The sequence below is a fragment of the Nomascus leucogenys genome, chromosome X, assembly GCF_006542625.1.
Source record: "Nomascus leucogenys isolate Asia chromosome X, Asia_NLE_v1, whole genome shotgun sequence".
Taxonomy (NCBI): domain Eukaryota; kingdom Metazoa; phylum Chordata; class Mammalia; order Primates; family Hylobatidae; genus Nomascus; species Nomascus leucogenys.
This window is the reverse complement of record NC_044406.1, coordinates 2,092,039-2,111,558: the sequence shown is the minus strand read 5'-3', so window position 1 is coordinate 2,111,558 and position 19,520 is coordinate 2,092,039. Positions and strand designations below refer to the sequence as shown.

General features: G+C 43.9%; 1 protein-coding gene across 1 annotated transcript in view; it reads left to right on the top strand.

Moving 5' to 3' along the window:
* Window positions 1-19,520, top strand: part of PRKX (protein kinase X-linked) — a 105,061-nt gene that overhangs the window by 56,379 nt on the left and 29,162 nt on the right. Inside the window, exons 3-4 of the mRNA XM_030807319.1 lie at window positions 2,845-3,108; window positions 15,644-15,763. Coding sequence (XP_030663179.1) covers window positions 2,845-3,108; window positions 15,644-15,763 — 384 coding nt within the window. The remainder of the gene's footprint in view (window positions 1-2,844; window positions 3,109-15,643; window positions 15,764-19,520) is intronic.

Sequence of the window (19,520 nt, the reverse complement as noted above, 5' to 3'; positions counted from 1 at the left end):
AGACCAGCCTGGCCAACATGGTAAAGCCCCATCTCTACTAAAAATACAAAAATTAGCTGGGCATGGTGGTGGGCACCTGTAATCCCAACTACTTGGGAGGCTGAGGCAGGAGAATCGCTTGCACCCAGGAGGCGGAGGTTGCAGTGAGCCGAGATTGCACTGTTGCACTCCAGCCTGAGCAACAAGAGCAAAACTCTGTCTGGAAAACAAACAAACAAAAATCCCAAAGCCCTTAGTTCCAAATCTTGCCTCATGCCCCACCCGTCCCATCTTTAGGTGAAAGCGTTCTTTCATTATCAGTGCGTATCTCTCCAAACTGTATTTGTAACTTGTGCTGAGATGTTGAATGCACAGACGCACCTCAGTATCTTCTGTTCCTTCTTTCATCCCTACCCCCACCTTCCTCAATCTCTCATTGCTGCGTTTTCTTCCATTAATCAACACCTTTGTAAGGAGAAGCACCTCAGGCAAGCTCCCACAAGCAAGTGCTTCGAAATACTTCATTTGGGGCTTTTTAAAAGGGCTACCTTTCCTAGCAGGTTTGGGATGCAGTCTGCTAGTTTATTGTTAATTCTCAGGCTTAATGATAGTTCCAGGTTACTGAATCAGGTGTGATCTCTGAAGATGTCTGTGTTGTAGGTTGGTTAGTTAGTGCTGCCATAACAAAGTAGCATAGACAGTGTGGATTAAACAACACTGATTTATTGTTTTATAATTCTTGAGGCTAGAATTTTGAGAAGAACGTGTTAACAGGGCCGGTGCCTCCTGAGGCCTCTCTCCTGGGCTTGGAGACGCCGTCTTCTCCCTGTGTCCTCAGGTGGTCATCCCTGTGTGTGTGTCTGTGTCCTCATCTCCTCTTCTTAGGACTCCAGTCCTGTTGGAATAGGGCCCATTCTAGTGACCACGTTTTACCGTAATCACCTGCTTACATGCCCTGTCTCCAAATACAGTCACATTCTGAGGTCCTGAGGGTTTGGACTTCAACATGTGGATATTGGGAGGACACAGTTCAGCCCATAGCACACTGTTGGCTGGTTTATTATGAGACCATGATATTTACTATTCATTCATCCCAAGACAATGAGACATCCCAAGACAATGAGACCTTTTACCCATGTCCCAGGATACACATATCTTAACATCTGCTGTTGTCTGAATATGTCCCTTCCAAATTCATATATTGAGACAGTAACCCCCAAAGCTGTGGAATTAAAAGGTGGAGCGTTGCGGGAAGTGATTAGATCGTGAGGGTGAAGCCGCTGAACAGGACCAGTGCCCTCGGTGAAGGGGTCTGAGGGAGCCTGTTTCCCCTTGATCTATGGGAGGACACAGCGAGAAGGGCCTTTGAATGGGCCCTTACCACGCAGTTCATCAGCAGGCACCCCGACCTCAGACTTCCAGCCTCCAGAACTGAGGGGAATACATTTTTCTTATTTGTAAGGCCCCTTAGTATATGGTATTTTTGTGATAGCAGCCAGAATGGACTAAGACAACATCTATGTAACATCTGTGGAACTTGTACTTTAATATCCATCTATATGCTTATCCCAGTATCTGATTAGATACCTCTTAACATCTACACATGTCTTAGCATCTACCTATACTGATGAATTACACCTTTCTATATGCAGACCTCAGCACCTGTCTATACCTATAGAGTCACATCTACACACACGCATATCCTAACATCTGTCTGTATGTACACCTTAGCATCTATCACATATATTAGCATCTATCTACACCTACATATTAACATCTACTTCCACCTATATCCTAATATCTGTCTGCACCCACAGAGCAACACGATCTACATCCGTCTACACCCATATCCTAACATCTCTCTATACCTCTGTTAATATCTATCTACGTTCATATTCTAACATCTGTCTTTACGTGTCTATTAACATCTCTCTACACCCATATCCTACTATCCATCTACACCCATATTGTAACATCTGTCTCTTCCTATATGTTTAACATCTCTCTACACCATATTCTAACATCTATGTCCATATATTAATCTCTGTCTACACCCGTATCCTGACATCCATCTACACCCATATTGTAACATCTATACGTATAGATATCATCTGTCTTCACCTATATTGCAACATTGATCTCTATCCGTATTCTAACGTCTGCCTACATCCATATCCTAACATCTATACCTACATATTAACATCTGTCTACACCTATATTCCAACATTTATCTATCTGTATTTTATTTGTCTACACCCATCCATTAACACCTGTCTACACCCATAATCTAACATCCATCTGCACCCGTATATTAACACCTGTCTACATCCATCTACACCCATATATTAATACCTGTCTACATCCATCTACACCCATATCCTAACATCTCTCTATACCTACATATTAACATCTGTCTACACCTGTATTCCAACACTTATCTATATCCATATTGTAATATCTGTCTACACCCATATCCTAACATCTATCTATAACTACATATAAGCATCTTTCTGCACCTATATGCTAACATATATCTATATGCATATTTAATACCATATGGTAACACTGTTTACACCCATGTGTCAGCCCTGATGTACACTCATATCCTAACATGTCTCTAAGTACATCGTAACATCTGTGTGTACGTGCATTCAAACACCTATCTGTACCCATATATTAACATCCATCTTTACCCATGTGCTGATATCTGTGTGCTCCATGTCCCGACATCTGTCCCCAGCTATTACTGTCTGTCTGTACACACATTTTGGCATCTAGCTGCATCTGTACCCCGACACCTAGCTGACGCTGTACCCCCTGCCCTGCCTTGGCGGGGCCCTGAGCGTGTGCTGTGTGTCCCCGCAGGTTCTGGACGTGGCATGACGAGCGCTTCCTCTACATGCTCATGGAGTACGTGCCGGGCGGCGAGCTCTTCAGCTACCTGCGCAACCGGGGGCGCTTCTCCAGCACCACGGGGCTCTTCTACTCTGCAGAGATCATCTGTGCCATCGAGTACCTGCACTCCAAGGAGATCGTCTACAGGGACTTGAAGCCGGAGAACATCCTGCTGGATCGGGATGGCCACATCAAGCTCACGGACTTTGGGTTTGCCAAGAAGCTGGTAGACAGGTAAGAGGAGCATGAACTCCAATGGGATCTATGCTGCTTGGCAATGAGAAAGGCGGTGGTAGTTGTGGCAGGTCAGGCAGGGAAAGATTGGGAACCAGAGTTTAACTTCTCATGTGTGGGAGACACTGGCAACCAGGGATGAGAGAGCCAGGTTGACCCACAGCTCGTTTTAGGTGGGCTGCGATTGCTGGCAAAGAGCTGGTGGGCAGGAAGTCAGTCTCCCTCACCGGCACCGTGGGGGAAATCAGAACACCACATTTCCACTATTGATCCGAAATGATGAGGAAATGAGTCATATCCAAGTTTGAATTGCCCTGACTATAAAATAGATCTGCACCGAATAGGATACAATGTATCTTAAAATTAAATGCCAGGTGCTGTGGCTCACACCTGTAATCCCAGCACTTTGGGACACCAAGGTGGGAGAATCATTTGAGCTCAGGAGTTTGAGACCACTGTGGACAACCTAGTGAGACCCCGTCTCTACAGAAATATATATATTTTTTAAAAAGTTGATTATGGTGGTGGATCCCTGTAGTCCCAGCTACTTGGGAGGCTGAGGTTGGAGGATTATTTGAGCCCTGGAAGTTGAGGCTGCAGTGAGCTGTGATCGTACCACTGCACTCCAGCCTGGGTGAAAGAGCAAGATCCTGTCTCAAAACAAAACAAAACAAAACAAAAATTGAATATTCCACACACACCTGCTCACACACATGCACACTTATTTTTTTCTGTTATCTATATTTCTATTATGTATATATATATTCCACTATATATGTATATTAAATAGAAATATATATAATACTATATTATTTTATATAACATATAGTATACTTTATGTACATACATAGTATTATATATGTATAGTGTTTATGATACTATATATTATATAGTATACTATGTCTATGATATAGTATCATATAGGTATACTATATATTATAACATATAGTATATATTATATAGCATACCTATATCATACTATATCATACATATTACTATACTCTATATATAGTACATATTATATATTACACATACTATATATAGTATATATTATATAGCATACCTATATCATACTATATCATACATATTACTATACTCTATATATAGTACATATTATATATTACACATACTATATATAGTATATATTATATAGCATACCTATATCATACTATATCATACATATTTTTTTTTTTTTTTTTTTTATATATCATACATATTACTATACTCTATATATAGTACATATTATATATTACACATACTATATATAATATATATTATATAGTATACCTATATCATACTATATCATATGTATGATATTATATGTGTTTCTTTTCTGGAAACACACTCACAGACACACCCCAAAACAATGTTTGAACAAACATCTGGGCACCCCACGGCCCATCAACAGATGAAACGAACCATCACATGTTGTCTCACCCAGTGCGGGCTGCACTAACACACACTCATGGACTGGGCAGCCTCAACAGCAGACATTCATGGCTCACAGCTCTGGAGGCTGGAAGTCCGAGATCAAGGTGCGACAGATTCTGTACCTGGAGGGAACCCGCTTTCCTGGTTCGTAGACGGCGCCTTCACGCTGTGTCCTCACATGGTGGAAGGGGCGAGGGGGCTCTCTGGGGCCCCTTTTGTAACGGCACTCATCCCATTCATGACACTCCACCTTCGTGACCTCATCACCTCCCAAAGGCCCCACCTCCTAGTCCTATCACTTTGGGGGTGATGATTTCAACATAGGAATTTGGTGGGGCGGGGGGCACACACATTCAGCTTATAATACATATATATGTAGTTTTTTTCCGTGATTGGATTCATTTCACCAGTCTGTCGTGACAAAAGACCACACACTGGGCATTTTAAAGAATAGACCTTTTCCTCCCACTGTCATGGAGGCTAAGGTCTGAGATCCAGGTGTGGGCAGAGCTGGTTCCTCCTGAAGCCTCTCTCCTTGGCTTGGAGACGCTGTCTTCTCCCTGTGTCCTCACAGGATTGTCCCTCTGTGCATGTCTGTATCCTCATCTCCTCTTCGTATGAGGACACCAGTCCTGTTGGATCAGGACCCACCCTGGTGACCTCGTTTTACCTTAATGACCTTTTTAAAGACGCTTTTTCCCATATAGTCACATTCTGAAGTTCTGGGGGTTAGGACTGCAGCACGTAAGGTTTAAAGGATACATTTCAGCCTGGAACAATTATATATAGATATGTTTCCATACACACACATACTCCATTGAGGAGAAAACAGTTATCCTTTTTTGTTTGTTTTTTTTGTTTTTTTGGGTTTTTTTTTGAGACGAAGTCTGGCTCTGTCGTCCAGGCTGGAGTGCAGTGGCACAATCTCGGCTCACTGCAACCTCCGCCTCCCAGATTCAAGTGATTCTCCTGCCTCAGCCTCCCAACTAGCTGGGATCACAGGTGCCCGCCACCACACCCGGCTAACATTTTTTTTTTTTTTTTTTGAGATGGAGTCTGGCTGTGTTGCCCAGGCTGGAGTACAGTGGCATGATCTCAGCTCACTGCAACTCCGCCTCCCGAGTTCACGCCATTCTTCTGCCTCAGCCTCCCAAGTAGCTGGGACTACAGGTGCCCGCCACCACACCCGGCTAATTTTTTGTATTTTTAGTAGAGAGGGGGTTTCACTGTGTTAGCCAGGATGGTTTCAATCTCCTGACCTCGTGATCCTCCCACCTTGGCCTCCCAAAGTGCTGGGATTACAGGTGTGAACCACCACACCCGGCCCCAGTATGTAGTCTTTTATCTCTCACCCACCTCCCACCCTTTCCCCCAAGTCCTTGAAGTCCGTTGTATGGTTCTTATGCCTCAGCGTCCTCATAGCTTAGTTCCCAATGGATCTTTAATTTACATTCATAAAATCAACAGTCATAAAAAGTAAATTCACACGCCCAAGCTGCTGAAAAATACTCAGAAAGATTTTTGGTAACTACACTGAGTGTCAGTTTTTCAATTAGATTAAATTAATTAAAGTAGAATTAGATAATGACATCAGTTCCTTGGTAGACAAGCTACATTTCAAATACCCAGGATTGCACATGGCTATTGGCTTCTGTCTTGGTCAGGCAAGCCTAGAAAATACATCTTATGTTTCCATATTCTTTGATGTGGTGGGGTTGGGTAAGGTGATAATTACGGTAATTATACTCCGGACATTGTAAAACCGTCTGCATTTTGAGAAACTTGATGTGGGGGCAGTTTTACACTAAATGACTCTCTTCTCTGGCAGCTTTTAGAAAAGGGCTCTCCTAGGAAAATTTTATGATGCATTTAAATTCGATCTGATTTTCCCCTATAGTACTTCTTGTATTACATTTCCAAAAATAAGGCACATGGAAATTAGGTGCGTTTTACGTGGAGTAGGAAAGACGCAGGGATTTTTAAAAATACTGATTTATAGCATCTGTGCTGCCCTCTCTTGGCAGCACACGGTATATTAGTAAATTCTTTTAAAGTCATTTTATTTGCAAGTCTAATTCAAAGAAAACAGATAAAATATTTCATATATTCACTTGTTTATAAGTTTGACAAACCATGTTACTGTCCAGTTAATTCATGATGTCTATTTAAATGGACGAAGATGGTTTAGTATATAACACACAGCAATTATTTTACTTAATGAACATGTGAAAATCTTAGAAAATGCCTCATTACCATCTTGATAGATTGCTTTTGCAAAGAACTGCATCTTCCTCTGTATGGGTAGTGTAGCTTCTGGAAACTCTTTTTTTGTGGGGGCTTTTTTCTCCTTTTTTTTTTTTGACCGTCATTGTAACGAAGCATCTCTCTTCTGGCCCGGCCCCAGGGAAGTTGTGTTCATGGGGGCAGATACATGGCCCTGCCTCTGATTCAGGATTCAAACAGTACATGTGCCTTTTGAATAAAACTTAAATTCACCACTGTATCGCGGACCACTACAGAATAGATGGAACTAAACAGGGAGGCCTCATCTTGAATAACCTTTTTTTTTTTTTTTTTTTTTTTTTAAGACAGGGTCTTACTTCTTACTCTGTCACTCAGGCTGGAGTGCAGTGGTGGGATCTTGGCTCACTGCAATCTTGGCCTCCTGGGCTCAAGCGATCCTCCCATTTCAGCCTCCCAAGTAGCTGGGATTACAGGCATGTACCACCACACCTGGCTAATTTTTGTATTTTTAGTAGAGACCTGGTTTCACCATGTTGCCCAGGCTGGTCTTGAACAGCTGGCCTCAAGTGATCCACCTGCCTCGACCTTCCAAAGCATTGGGATTACAGGTGTGAGCCACCGCGCCCAGCCTTGAATAACATTTTTGAATGTATCCCAGAAAGAAGTCTGTTTCTCATTTTTCTCTTATAGCATGGGGTAAAAACATACTTAAGCCTGCTGTAATGTAATCTACTCAGTACATGAATTTCTTTCTTTGTTTTTTGTTTCTTTTTTGAGACAGGGTCTCACTCTGTCACCCAGGCTGGAGTGCAGTGGTGCAACCATGGCTCACCACAGCCTCGAACTCCCAGGCTCAAGCAATCCTCCTGTCTCTCAGCCTCCCAAGTAGCTGAGACTACAGGCTTGCATCACCATGCCTGGCTAATTTTTTGATTTTTTGTAGAGACAGGGTTTCACTATGTTTCCAGGGCTGGTCTTGAACTCCTAAACTGAAGCAGTCCTCCAACCTTGGCCTCCCAAAGTTTTGGGATTACAGGCGGGAGCTACGGTACTCAGCCTCTCCCCCCCTTCCTTCCTTCCTTCCTCCCTCCCTCCCTCCCTTTCTTCCTCCCTCCCTCCCTCCCTCCCTTTCTTCCTCCCTCCCTCCCTTTCTTCCTCCCTTCCTCCCTCCCTCCCTCCCTTTCTTCCTCCTTCCCTCCCTTCCTTCCTTGCCTCCCCTCCCCTCCCATTCCTTCCCCTTCCCTCCCCTCCCATTCTTTCCCCTTCCCTCCCCTCCTCTACCCTCCCCTCCCCTCCCCTCCTCTACCCCTCCCCTCCCCTCCTCTACCCCTCCCCTCCCCTCGCAACCCTGTTAACTGAATGACTTGTGCCCTACTTATTTTAAACCTCTGCTCTTGGTGACTTGATTTCTGACTTTCCTAGGTTGTCAGTATGTTCAGATGGTGTTCTTTTGTGACTTGCGTTCACCAGGCTCTTGTTTTCTAGCAGCAATCTTACGTTTGTATTTTAAATATTTTGCACACACACTTTATGTTATCTAGATAGCTCCCCTAAAAGATTTGGTGGCAAACTAGAATTATTTCTGGTTTTATGAAATGGTCAAAATAAAATACTGATGTGTTTAATTTGATTTTATAATTCAAATGCATAACACAAGCATCTCTTACCTGAAATACTTCAGAATTGTTTTGGATTTTAGATTTTTTTCAAATTGTGGAATATTTGAATTACACTTACCTGTGAGCATCCCTAATTTGAAAATCTGAAATCCAAGATGCCCCAGTGAGCATTTCCTTTGCGCTGTGAGCCTCATGTTGGTGCTGGGAAATGTATTGACTTTTGGAGCATTTGGGATTTCAGATTTGGGTTAAAGATGCTCAACCTTTATACATCTGTCTTTAAACCATAACGGATGGTTTTCTTTCTCTGCAACAGCTCTTTTTTGTTTGTTTTTGTTTTTTTGTGTTTCTTTTGAGACAGGGTCCCACTATGTTGGCCAGGATCGTCTTGAACTCCTGGCCTCAAGCAGTCCTCCCACCTTGGCCTCCCAAAGTGCCAGGATGGTAGCCGTGAGCCACCATGCCAGGTGCAACAGCTCTTTCCTAGTTCCTCTGTTGTAGCATTTTAAATCCAGATGTTACATTGATTACTGTCCTCTGGATTTTTATTTCTAGCCTTATAGGGATAACATTGAACCTAGTCTTTCAAAATTACTACTTAGCCCTTTCACACACACACACACACACACACACACACACACACACACACACACACGAGTAGAGAGAGTAATTCATGTTGAAACCTTATGGCCCCATCACCCAGCTTCGATTGTTATCAAAGCTTTGTCACTTTGTTTTTTTTCTCTTTGCCCATTTGTTTCTTGAGTTATTTAAAAGCAGGTGCACTTTATCCTATCTTTAACAGATAGCTCCCTTTAAAAAAGAACTTCAGTGCCATTATCACATCTGACAAAACTATTAAAAAAAAAAAAACCCAGCTTGGGTAACATAGCAAGACCTCGTCTCTACAAAACATCAAAAACAAAAAAATTAGCCTTGCATAGGTTAAATCCAGCCCCCTATGTGTCTGTTAATAAAGTTTTATTGGAACACAGTCACATCTTGGGGGCTTTTGAGCTACAGTAGCAGAGCTGGATATTTGTAACAGAGACCATATGATTCACAAGGCCTAAAATATTTGCCGTCTGGCTCTTTACAGAAAATGTTTGCCCACCCCTGAGCCAGGCCATTTGCTTTGTGAACTGGTTAAAATTGGCCAGGAGCTCTGTCTGTGCAGCGGAATATTATTTGGCCATGAAAAGGAATATAATTCTGACACATTCTACGCGTTGATAAACCTTGAAAACATGATATTGGATGAAATAAGCCAGACCAAAAAGGTCTCATATTGTGTGATCCTATTTGTAGGAGGGCCCTAGATTCTTCCAAATCATAGGGACAGAAAGTAGAATGGTGGGTGCCAGGGGCCGGGGAGGTGCAGGGAAGGGGGAGATGCTGTTTAATGAGGACGGAGTTTCCGTTTAGAATGATGAAGAAGTTCCAGCAGTGGACGGTGGGGAGGGTTGAACACCAAGGTTAATGGACTTCCCACCACTGAACTATACAATTAAAAATGCTTAAAATAGAAAATTCTATGCTGTGTGTATTTTAACACATTAGAAAATCATACATATAAAATCATAATTATGTATATAATTATAAATAACTATATAATTTTAATATTTACACATAAATAATATATCCTACATTAAATTTATATATTTAAATATATTTAATTATCTCTTTAGTATATTAAATATTTTAGTATATTCATATATAAATTTAATACATAAAGATATTAATGTAATGTGTTAATTACTAATATAACATAATGTATGTATATATTAATATACTAATACATTCCAATTATAATTATATATTAAATATAATGTAATTTTTAGTTAAACATAATTATATTTTTAAAAAATTTAATACAATTATATAACAAATGGATACAATTTTATATTTAATATTACATATTTAATTTTATAATTATAAACATGGCTACCAAATAATTATATGTGCTCATAAATTATGGTATAAATATGTTTAGAAAGTTATATGTAGCTATAATTATACATTATTATCCATAGTTTTATATATAATTTTATAAATATATATTTATTTTTAAAATTTAAATTTATATATTAGTATGTGTTACACATTTACTGTTTAGATTATAAGTTCAAATTTAAACATATACATTTATAAATACATAATTGTTTTATATATATTTCGTAACACCAGAAAAGTCTTTCTAGTTACTTTAGACCTTTTCCCCTGGCTTCTTACTTGGAGTATTTAATGGAAATCAAGGAGGGCCTGAGATGTCGAGTCTGTTTGCAGTCGGTGTTCGTACTTTCCCTTGAGCCCCTTTTAATTTTGCTGTAGTTCATACTAGGAGGTGGATATTACTGTGCCGAGGTTGGTGACAGGCACCCTTCTCCCTGCTGATCAGTGGTGTCTAGGAGCCATTGTCACCTAGGAAACTCCTCCCAGGGCCTGGGCTGGCCATCGGAAGCTGTCCCATGCTCGCAGACACGCACCTTCTCCCTTCACGGGCCTGAAATTCTTAACTGTTTGTCCCCATCAGACAGTTCTGGGAACTGTGATTGTGTCCCCATAAAAAAAAAGATGACAAAATCTTCCCTTTTTATGAAAAACCCCACACCCTGCTGCTTTATTGCAACCCAAGATCCTATAAGAAAAGGCAATGTAGTATTTTCACCGCGAGTACTGAGCTAACATCTATTTCCTGCATTACCAAACCCAGACAAAACACTGGCTCATACTTTTCTGATAAAAAGGGAGAAAATGCATTTGTATCTGTAATCAGGTGTAAAAGCTCTCATCAGCTGTGCTTCCTCCTGAGCCCCACCATGCCCCTGTTAGCTGAGTGACACACTCACCATGTCATAAAGCCATGACGAGAGACAGAAAGTGAGGCTGGTGACGCCACCTGCTAGGACGTAAGAGGGACTGGACTGAAGCTCAGCTTGCAGATGTCATCCGTTTCTCTCTGTCTCTCTTTTTTTTCTTTTTCTTTTTTTTGAGACGGAGTCTCACTCTGTTGCCCAGGCTGGAGTGCAGTGGTGCGATCTTGGCTCACTGAAACCTCTGCCACCCAGGTTCAAGTGATTCTCCTGCCTCAGCCTCCTGAGTAGCTGGGATTACAGGCACCTGCCACTGCGCCCAACTAATTTTTGTAGTTTTTAGTAGAGACAGGGTTTCACCATCTTGGCCAGGCTGGTCTTGAACTCCTGACCTTGTGATCCACTTGCCTCAGCCTCCCAAAGTGCTGGGATTATAGGCATGAACCACCGTGCCTGGCCTCTTTTTCTCTTTTTATTGTGGTAAAATACACTTAAAATGTACCATCGTAACCATCTTTATTAACTTTTTATATTTCAGGACAGGGTCCTCCTCTGTCAGCCAGGGTGGAGCGCAGTGGTACGATCATGGCCCACTGCAGCTTCCAACTCCTGGGCTGAAGCAATCCTCCTCCCTCAGCCTCCTGAGTACCTGAGACTAGAGGTGTGAGCCACCATGACTGGCTAATTTTTAAATATTTTTGTACAGACAGGGTCTTGCTATGTTGCCTTGGCTGGTCTGGAACTCTGAGGCTCAAGTGATCCTTCCACCTTGGCCTCCCAAATCGTTGAGATTATAGGCATGAGCCACTGTACCCAGCCCGTTTGAACCATCTTGCCGTGCACGATTCAGTGGCATTTATTGCATTTACCATGTCGTGCAACCATCACCTCTCTAGTTCCAGAACATTTTCATGATCCCGAAAGAGAACCTGTACCTGTTAAGCGATTATTCCACATCCTAAGCCAGGATGATCTCATCTTAACTTGATTGCAGCTACAAAGATCCTGTTTGCACATAAGGTCCCACTCACAAATACTGGGGTTTAGGACTTTGGGGGGTGCACATTTCAACCAGTGCAGGTGTGGCGGAAGGCGTGGGCATTGAGAACACAGGAGTCATTGGATATCTGTACTTTATAGAGAATCCTATCCTTAGCTCTGTTTCTCCTTCGTTAACATGGCTTCCTCCCTCCCCTCCCCCCGGCCATAGTGAAACTAAGAACAGTGAGAAAACTGAGAACAGCAGTTCTCTTTTGGGTAGAACCTTCCTTCTACCCAAAAGCCAGGTGAGCAAAAGGAGATAGGAACAGGGAAGTGGATAATTCACTGCCCAGACCAGTGGTTTCGACGTAACACTCAGGCTGTCTCTTTGTACGTCTAGCTAGGCACTGGGGCTTTTTGCAGGAAGGAGTGACTCTAATGGGGCAGGAGTCTTCCTGAGGCAAGTTAGAAACTGGAAACTTATACAACCTCAGGTGTGTGTCCTTACCCTAACACGGAGCCAAAAACAGCCTCATCTTTCAAAAGGTAAGTGGAGAAGTTGCAGCTGATGCCTGTAGCATGACCTGTGGCCTCTACCTGGGCTTCATATCAGCTAAGATCTAGGCTTTTAGCTACTTTCAGGCCACTTTGGATGGGCTAGAAAGGTGGAAATACAAAACTAGCAGGCCAATAAGTCGCTCGTCTTGCAGAATGACAGAAGTGTCGTGCATTGAAGCAGCCAGGGTGTACTTGGAGTTGATTCAGCTGCTGGGCAAGGCAGGGGAGAGCGTGTTTCTAAAATAGTGCGCATTGTACTTTCCATTTGTCGACTTAATTCTAATGAGTGAGACGCACTTAACAGGGCCACAAGGTGGTTCCTGTTCCATACTTAGATCTAACCTGCAGATGGAGAGTAAGTCCCTTCCACATTCTTCCGTGGGAAGAGAACTCAATTTCTCTCCTTGTCTTCTTTCCTGGTTTCCTGACTTATATCTGCTAGATCCTGCAGTAATTTTTTTTTTTTTTTTTTTTGAGACAGTGTCTCGCTCTGTTGCCCAGGCTGGGGTACAGTGACACTATCATGCTCCCTGCAGCGTTGACCTCCTGGGCTCAAGTGATCCTCCCATCGCAGCCTCCCGACTAGCTGAGACTACAAGCGCACTTTCAGCACACCTGGCTTTTTTTTTTTTTTTTTTTTTGTAAAGGAGTGGTGGTCTTGCTATGTTGTCCAAGCTGGTCTGAAACTCCTAGCCTCAAGCAATGCTCCTGCCTCAACCTCCCAAAGTACTAGGATTACAGGTGTGAACTACCATGCCTGACCTTGTGGTACTTTGATTTCATGGATGGCCGACAGAATTTGAAATTTGGATGGCAGCCAGTTTGTTGTTATCCCCAGGGCTTACAGATTAATGTGGAAAAGTCTGTGGTCTGGAAAGAGGTGGGGTGTGGAGGTGTGCTGGGGAAGGGAAGGGAAGATAACAGTAACAACATTTTGGGTGGGTTCCCGCAAGCAGGAAGCTGAGGAGCTGAAGCCAAGATGCGTGCCCACACCACTGCAAACAGGGCGGACTCAGGGAAGATGTGCTGGGTGTAAAATAGGCTTTGCACATGCTTGATACATTGTGCAAAGAACTTGAGAGTGGATCAGCATGTATATTACCAGACTCTGTGGAACTTGGTTTTTGTTCGCTTTACATTCAGCTTACAAAATAAGAGTTTCTTCTTTCACTGATCTGACTGGCGGGAGGGAAGGGTCTTTTGCAAAGCATCTATATGTTTTTTCCCTCCGAGGGTGTTGCTTCTTTCTGCCTGTCTACAGACAGGCTCCACACACCAGGGCAGCACTTGGCAGGAAGGGTGGATGTGGCCTGCAGGTGTGCTACAGGTCTGAATTGCTGAAAGCCCGAAGCGACCTTCTACCCAGCAGTAGAGCGCCAATGGAGTATGGCCCAGACAAGGCCCCCTCTCTAGGGTTACTGATACTCAGCTCCTTTCCAGCCCATGAGTCTTCCAGCTTCTGCTGCAGTCCTTGTTATCTTGCCCTGACTTTATTTAGCAGATTCTTCTGTAACCAAAATGCAGGTTCAGCCGCTCGCCGTTTGCAGAGTGCAATTAGCAAGAGCGAGGTCTAGTGTAAAGAAAGTGATTTTTTATTCCAGAGCTTTCTTAGGGGAAGAAGTACAGGCTTCCTGCTTGAGGCCATCCGTTTGCTTTTGGAGCACAAAGCAGGCACTTTTAAAGGAAAATGGCATGCAGGGGAGGAAGTGTATTTCTGTCTTTACACTGGTTTCCAGGGGGCAAGAAATGTTTTTTTGGGGGGTGGGGGTGTAAAGAGCCAAAGAGAACATACATAAGCTTTGCAAACCATCCAGTCTCAGTTACAAGCACAAACCCAGCTCTTGCACCTTTTTTTTTTTTTTTGCGAGAGAGTCTTTCTCTGTCACCCAGGTTGGAGTGTAGAGTGCAGTGGTGCATTCTCGGCTCACTGCAACCTCCGCCTCCTGGGTTCAAACATTTCTCCTGCCTCAGCCTCCCGAGTAGCTGTGACTATAGGCACGCATCACCACGCCTGGCTAATTTTGTATTTTAGTAGAGATGGGGTTTCGCCATGTTGGCCAGGCTGGTCTTGAACTCCTGGCCTCAAGTAATCTGCCCACCTTGGCTTCTCAAAGTGCTGGGATTATAGGTGTGAACCACCATTCCCGGCCTAAGTGAGTTCTTGAATTATTCTTTTCACCGCCACTTTTTTTTTGGATAAAGGATTTTCTTTTTACTTAATTTTATTTATTTAAAAAACTTTTAGGTTCAGGGGTACACGTGCAGGTTTGTTACATGGGTAAACTCTATGCCACTTGGTGTACCGATTATTTTGTCACCCAGGTAATAAGCATCATATCTGACAGGTAGATTTTCCATCCTCATCCTCCTCCTGTCCTTCATCTTCCAGCGGCCTGGTGTCTGCTTTTTCCCCTCTCTGTGTCTGTGTGTACCCAGTGTTTAGCTCCCACGTACGAGTGAGAACATGTGAATCCACTTAGGAGAATGGCCTCTCCACCTCCATCCATGCTGTTGCAGAGGACATGATCTCGTTCTTTTTCCTTTAATTAATTAATTTTATTCTTTATGATTTATACTAAGACAGGTATAAATAACTAAAAAAAAATGAGGTTTTTTTTGCTTCTGAGTAACAGTGGTAACAGTACCAGCAACAGTAGCAAGGATGATAAAACCAATTCTTAGTTTCCAAGCCAGTTAAGAAATGTTTCTATGGAAATAAATCAGCGGAAACAATGTTACTGTCTTTACACAGTAAAATATGTGCACAGGAGGGTAAAGGGAGTGTGTTTTTCCTCAACTAAGTTATTGTAACACTCAGAGCTTCTAAGGTGACTGCATTAGCCAAGCATCACTGAGTTGTGTGGGGGCCTGTCTCTGTCGCCCATATAGGACTTGGACCCTCTGCGGAACACCTGAGTACCTGGCCCCCGAAGTCATTCAGAGCAAGGGCCACGGAAGGGCCGTGGACTGGTGGGCCCTCGGCATCCTGATATTCGAGATGCTCTCAGGGTAAGTAGAGTCTCCGTAGAGAATCTTCATCTTACAGGCCAGCACCCCCTTCCCCCACTCATTCGTCCACTCGGCATTTCTGTAACCTTGAAAACAGTACGTGAGTGTCGCAAACACACAGTGTGGCTGCGCACACATCTGCTGCCCTGCTGAGGTTGGCAATGTGAATTAGCAATTGAGCTTGCTTGAATAAGAGGCAAAAAACCCAAACTTGTGAAGGAACTACCCATGCATGCCCATTGAGATTTTTATATTGAAATATCCATATCTTCCTTAAATATACAATTAACATTCTGGGCTGCTCTGAAGGTGGCGTTATCTCAGCTGATTTTCACAGTTAGCTACAGGTTGAACTCCTTGCTCTACTCTTTTCCCCCCTTATTACTTCTGTGCTTGATTAGTCTTAAAAAGAATGTAAAAATTAAATTAAAAAATGAATCTTCTGCACAGACCCTTTCTGAAGTAACCTGCAGAGCTCAGGAGGGCACGGGTTGGGTCAAGGTAAATCAGCCAAATACAGTTGAGTGGTTTCTGGATGAACAGCTGGCAAGGAAGGCGAGAATGTGTTCTTTGCTAAAACCGTGTACCTGTGGTACAGGAAAGGGGTCCCGACCCAGACCCCAGCACAGGGTTCTTGGATCTCTCGCAAGAAAGCATCCGGGGAAAGTCCATAAAGTGAAAGCAAGTTTATTAAGAAAGTAAAAGAATAGAAGTATGGTTACTCCTTAGGCAGAGTAGCCCCGAGGGCTGCTGTTTGGCTATTTTGATGGTTATTTCTTGACTACATGCTAAACAAGGGGTGGATTTTTCGTGAGTTTTCCGGGAAAGTGGTGGGCAATTCCTGGAGCTGAGGGTTCCTCCCCTTTTTAGAGCATACAGGGTAACATCCTGACCTTGTCATGGCCTTTGTAAACTGTCATGGTGCTGCTGGCAGTGTCTTTTAGTACCTAATGCATTATAATTAATGTATAATGAGCCGTGAGGAAGATCAGAGGTCAGTGTTGTCGCCATCTTGGTTTTGGTGGCATTTGGCCAGCTTTCCTGCAGCCTGTTTTATCAGCAGGGTCTTTGAGACCTGTATCTTGTGCCGGCCTCCTGTCTCATCCTGTAGCTTAGAATGCCTTAACCGTCTGGGAGTGCAGCCCGGTAGGTCTCAGCCTCATTTTACCCGGCCCCTGTTCAAGATGCAGTTACTCTCGTTCCGACCCCTGTGATACCTGTGTTGGGTGAGATTTGGAAGTCAGGAGAGGTGCCATCCCCCCTGCGACCACATAACAGACAGGTCGGTCATTTGTTGGGATGTCAGCATGATTGAGTGTTCAAGTCTAGCATATGCCTGAGACGGCTCCACTGTGACTTGACCAGAAACGCAAAGGAAGCATGCAACACTTGGAAACCCAGGACGTGGGCGTCATCCTCATTCCGTCGTTAGTGCTAAGGTGACTCAGTAGCGTGGCACTTCTCCAGATAGGAACCTGTAGGAAGGAGTGAGCTACGTGTGCAGAGGAATTGTTGCACCGTGCGGCTCTGCACGAAAGCTCTTCTCTCTGGGATGAAGACGAGAGGAAGCCCAGCCAGCGAGGGCCCAGAGCACCGGCGGGGGATCCTCTGCCGCGCTTTGCCACAGCCGACACTCTGCCTCCTAGGTTCTCTCTCTTCCTGTTTCCTTCTTCTTCTGCTTGCCCCTGAATCTCAAAGACAGACACCAGCGTATCCTCTGAGTGCCCTCCATTGTCGCAAAAGCCAGATCCTCTCTCACATCTCTCTGATTCCCTGCAGGGGGTAAAGACCAGAGTTTTACTGGGAAACCTTCCCTTTCAGTTGGAGACAAAGGAGGGAAGGAAGAGAGGCATTCTCCTGCCGGGAAGGCGTGTCTAAACCAGATCTGCTGGTGGGGAGCACCCAGCGCTTGTTCCTGGGGGTGTGGAGCATGTGACATTCTAACATCCACCTTAGGAAATCCAGGCAGTCACTGATTTTGTTTGGGGAGCAGACAGGGGTCATCGTCCCATGTGCTTATCTCTGCCGTCTTTTATGAAGAAAGTGAATCCGTTAATTCCACTAGCTTAGGGATCAGAACGATGTTGAACAAGCACTACCAAAGAATTCCACCACAAAACCGGAGCCTGAGATGCCACAGGAGGAGAGTGGAACCCGTAAAAACCTATATTTCATTGTCTAGCTACCCATGTATATTGTTTATCATCCATCCATCTACCCATCTGTCTATTTATCTATGTTTATATACTTTTCCATCCATCCACCCACCTACCCCCCAACCCCTTCATTCATCCACCCACCCACCCTGTCATCTATCCATCCACCCACCCCTTCATCCATCCATGCACCCACTCCCCCACCCCCGTACCCCTTCATCCACCCCCCCACCCCTTCATGCATCTACCACCCCACCCCTTCATCCATCCACCCACCCCCTTCATCCATCCACCCCCGACCCCCCACCCCTTCATCCACCCCCCGACACCTTCATCCACCCCCCCACACCTTCATCCATCCATCCACCCACCCACCCCCCTACCGCTTCACCCACCCATCCCCGCACCCCTTCATCCATCCACCCACCCCCCACCCCTTCATCCATCCACCCACCCCCCACCCCTTCATCCATCCACCCCCCCCACCCCCCACCCCTTCACCCCCCACCCCCCACCCCTTCACCCCCCCACCCCCCACCCCTTCACCCCCCCACCCCTTCATCCATCCATCCACCCACCTACCCCTTCATCCATCCATCCATCCCTCCATCCATCCACCCACTCACCCCTTCATCCATCCACCCACCTGTCCACCCACCGCTTCATCCATCCACCCACCTGCCCACCCACCGCTTCATCCATCCACCCACCCCTTCATCCATCCATCCACGCACCCCTTCGTCCATCCATCCATCCATTCACCCACCCCTTCATCCATCCACCCTTCCATCCATCCATCCACCCACCCACGCACCTATCTCTGTCTATCTCTATGGTCTACCTATTATGTATGTGTGTGTGTATCTGTTTATCCATTTATCCTTATCTGTCATTTAAGTTGTCATTTATATATTTATGTATCCATCTCTATCTCTTTATCTCTACGATCTTTTTATCTGTCTACCTACCTGTTATCTATGTATTTACCTATCTATCTGTCATTCATGTACCAATCTATCCATCTACTTCCTATTTATCTATCTGCCTATCCATCTGTTTATCATCTGTCTTTCTATGTAACTGTTTACCTACCTATCCATCTATCAATCATCTGTCTACCTATTCATCTATCTGCTTTTCTATCTATCTATGTATCTATCTATGTATCTATCTATCTATCTATTTATCTATCTATCTATCTATCTATCTATCTATCTATCTATCAATCAATCAATCATCTACCTACCTACCTATCCATCTATCTCTACCTTTCTGTCTATCTAGCTGTCAATAATCTACCTACCTACCGGCCTGTTGGTCTTTTGAATTTTCCATTACTCTTTGCTGAGACATGCCTATAAATCGTATAGAACCAAACTTCTTAGTATGCACCCTAGCCCATTATGTCCTAGGCAAACCCAAAAGGTTAAAAATAACAGGCATATTGATCAGCATCCACTCAAGGAAAAGCACCACATTTTCCTTCGGTGATAACACTGACCACACGAGGGCAGCATTGCCTGAGGATCGTTGTATCCTGTAGTCTAATGGTTTTAAATAGAGTGAGGTTCATGTGCCCCAAATTTTATTGATTATAGGAT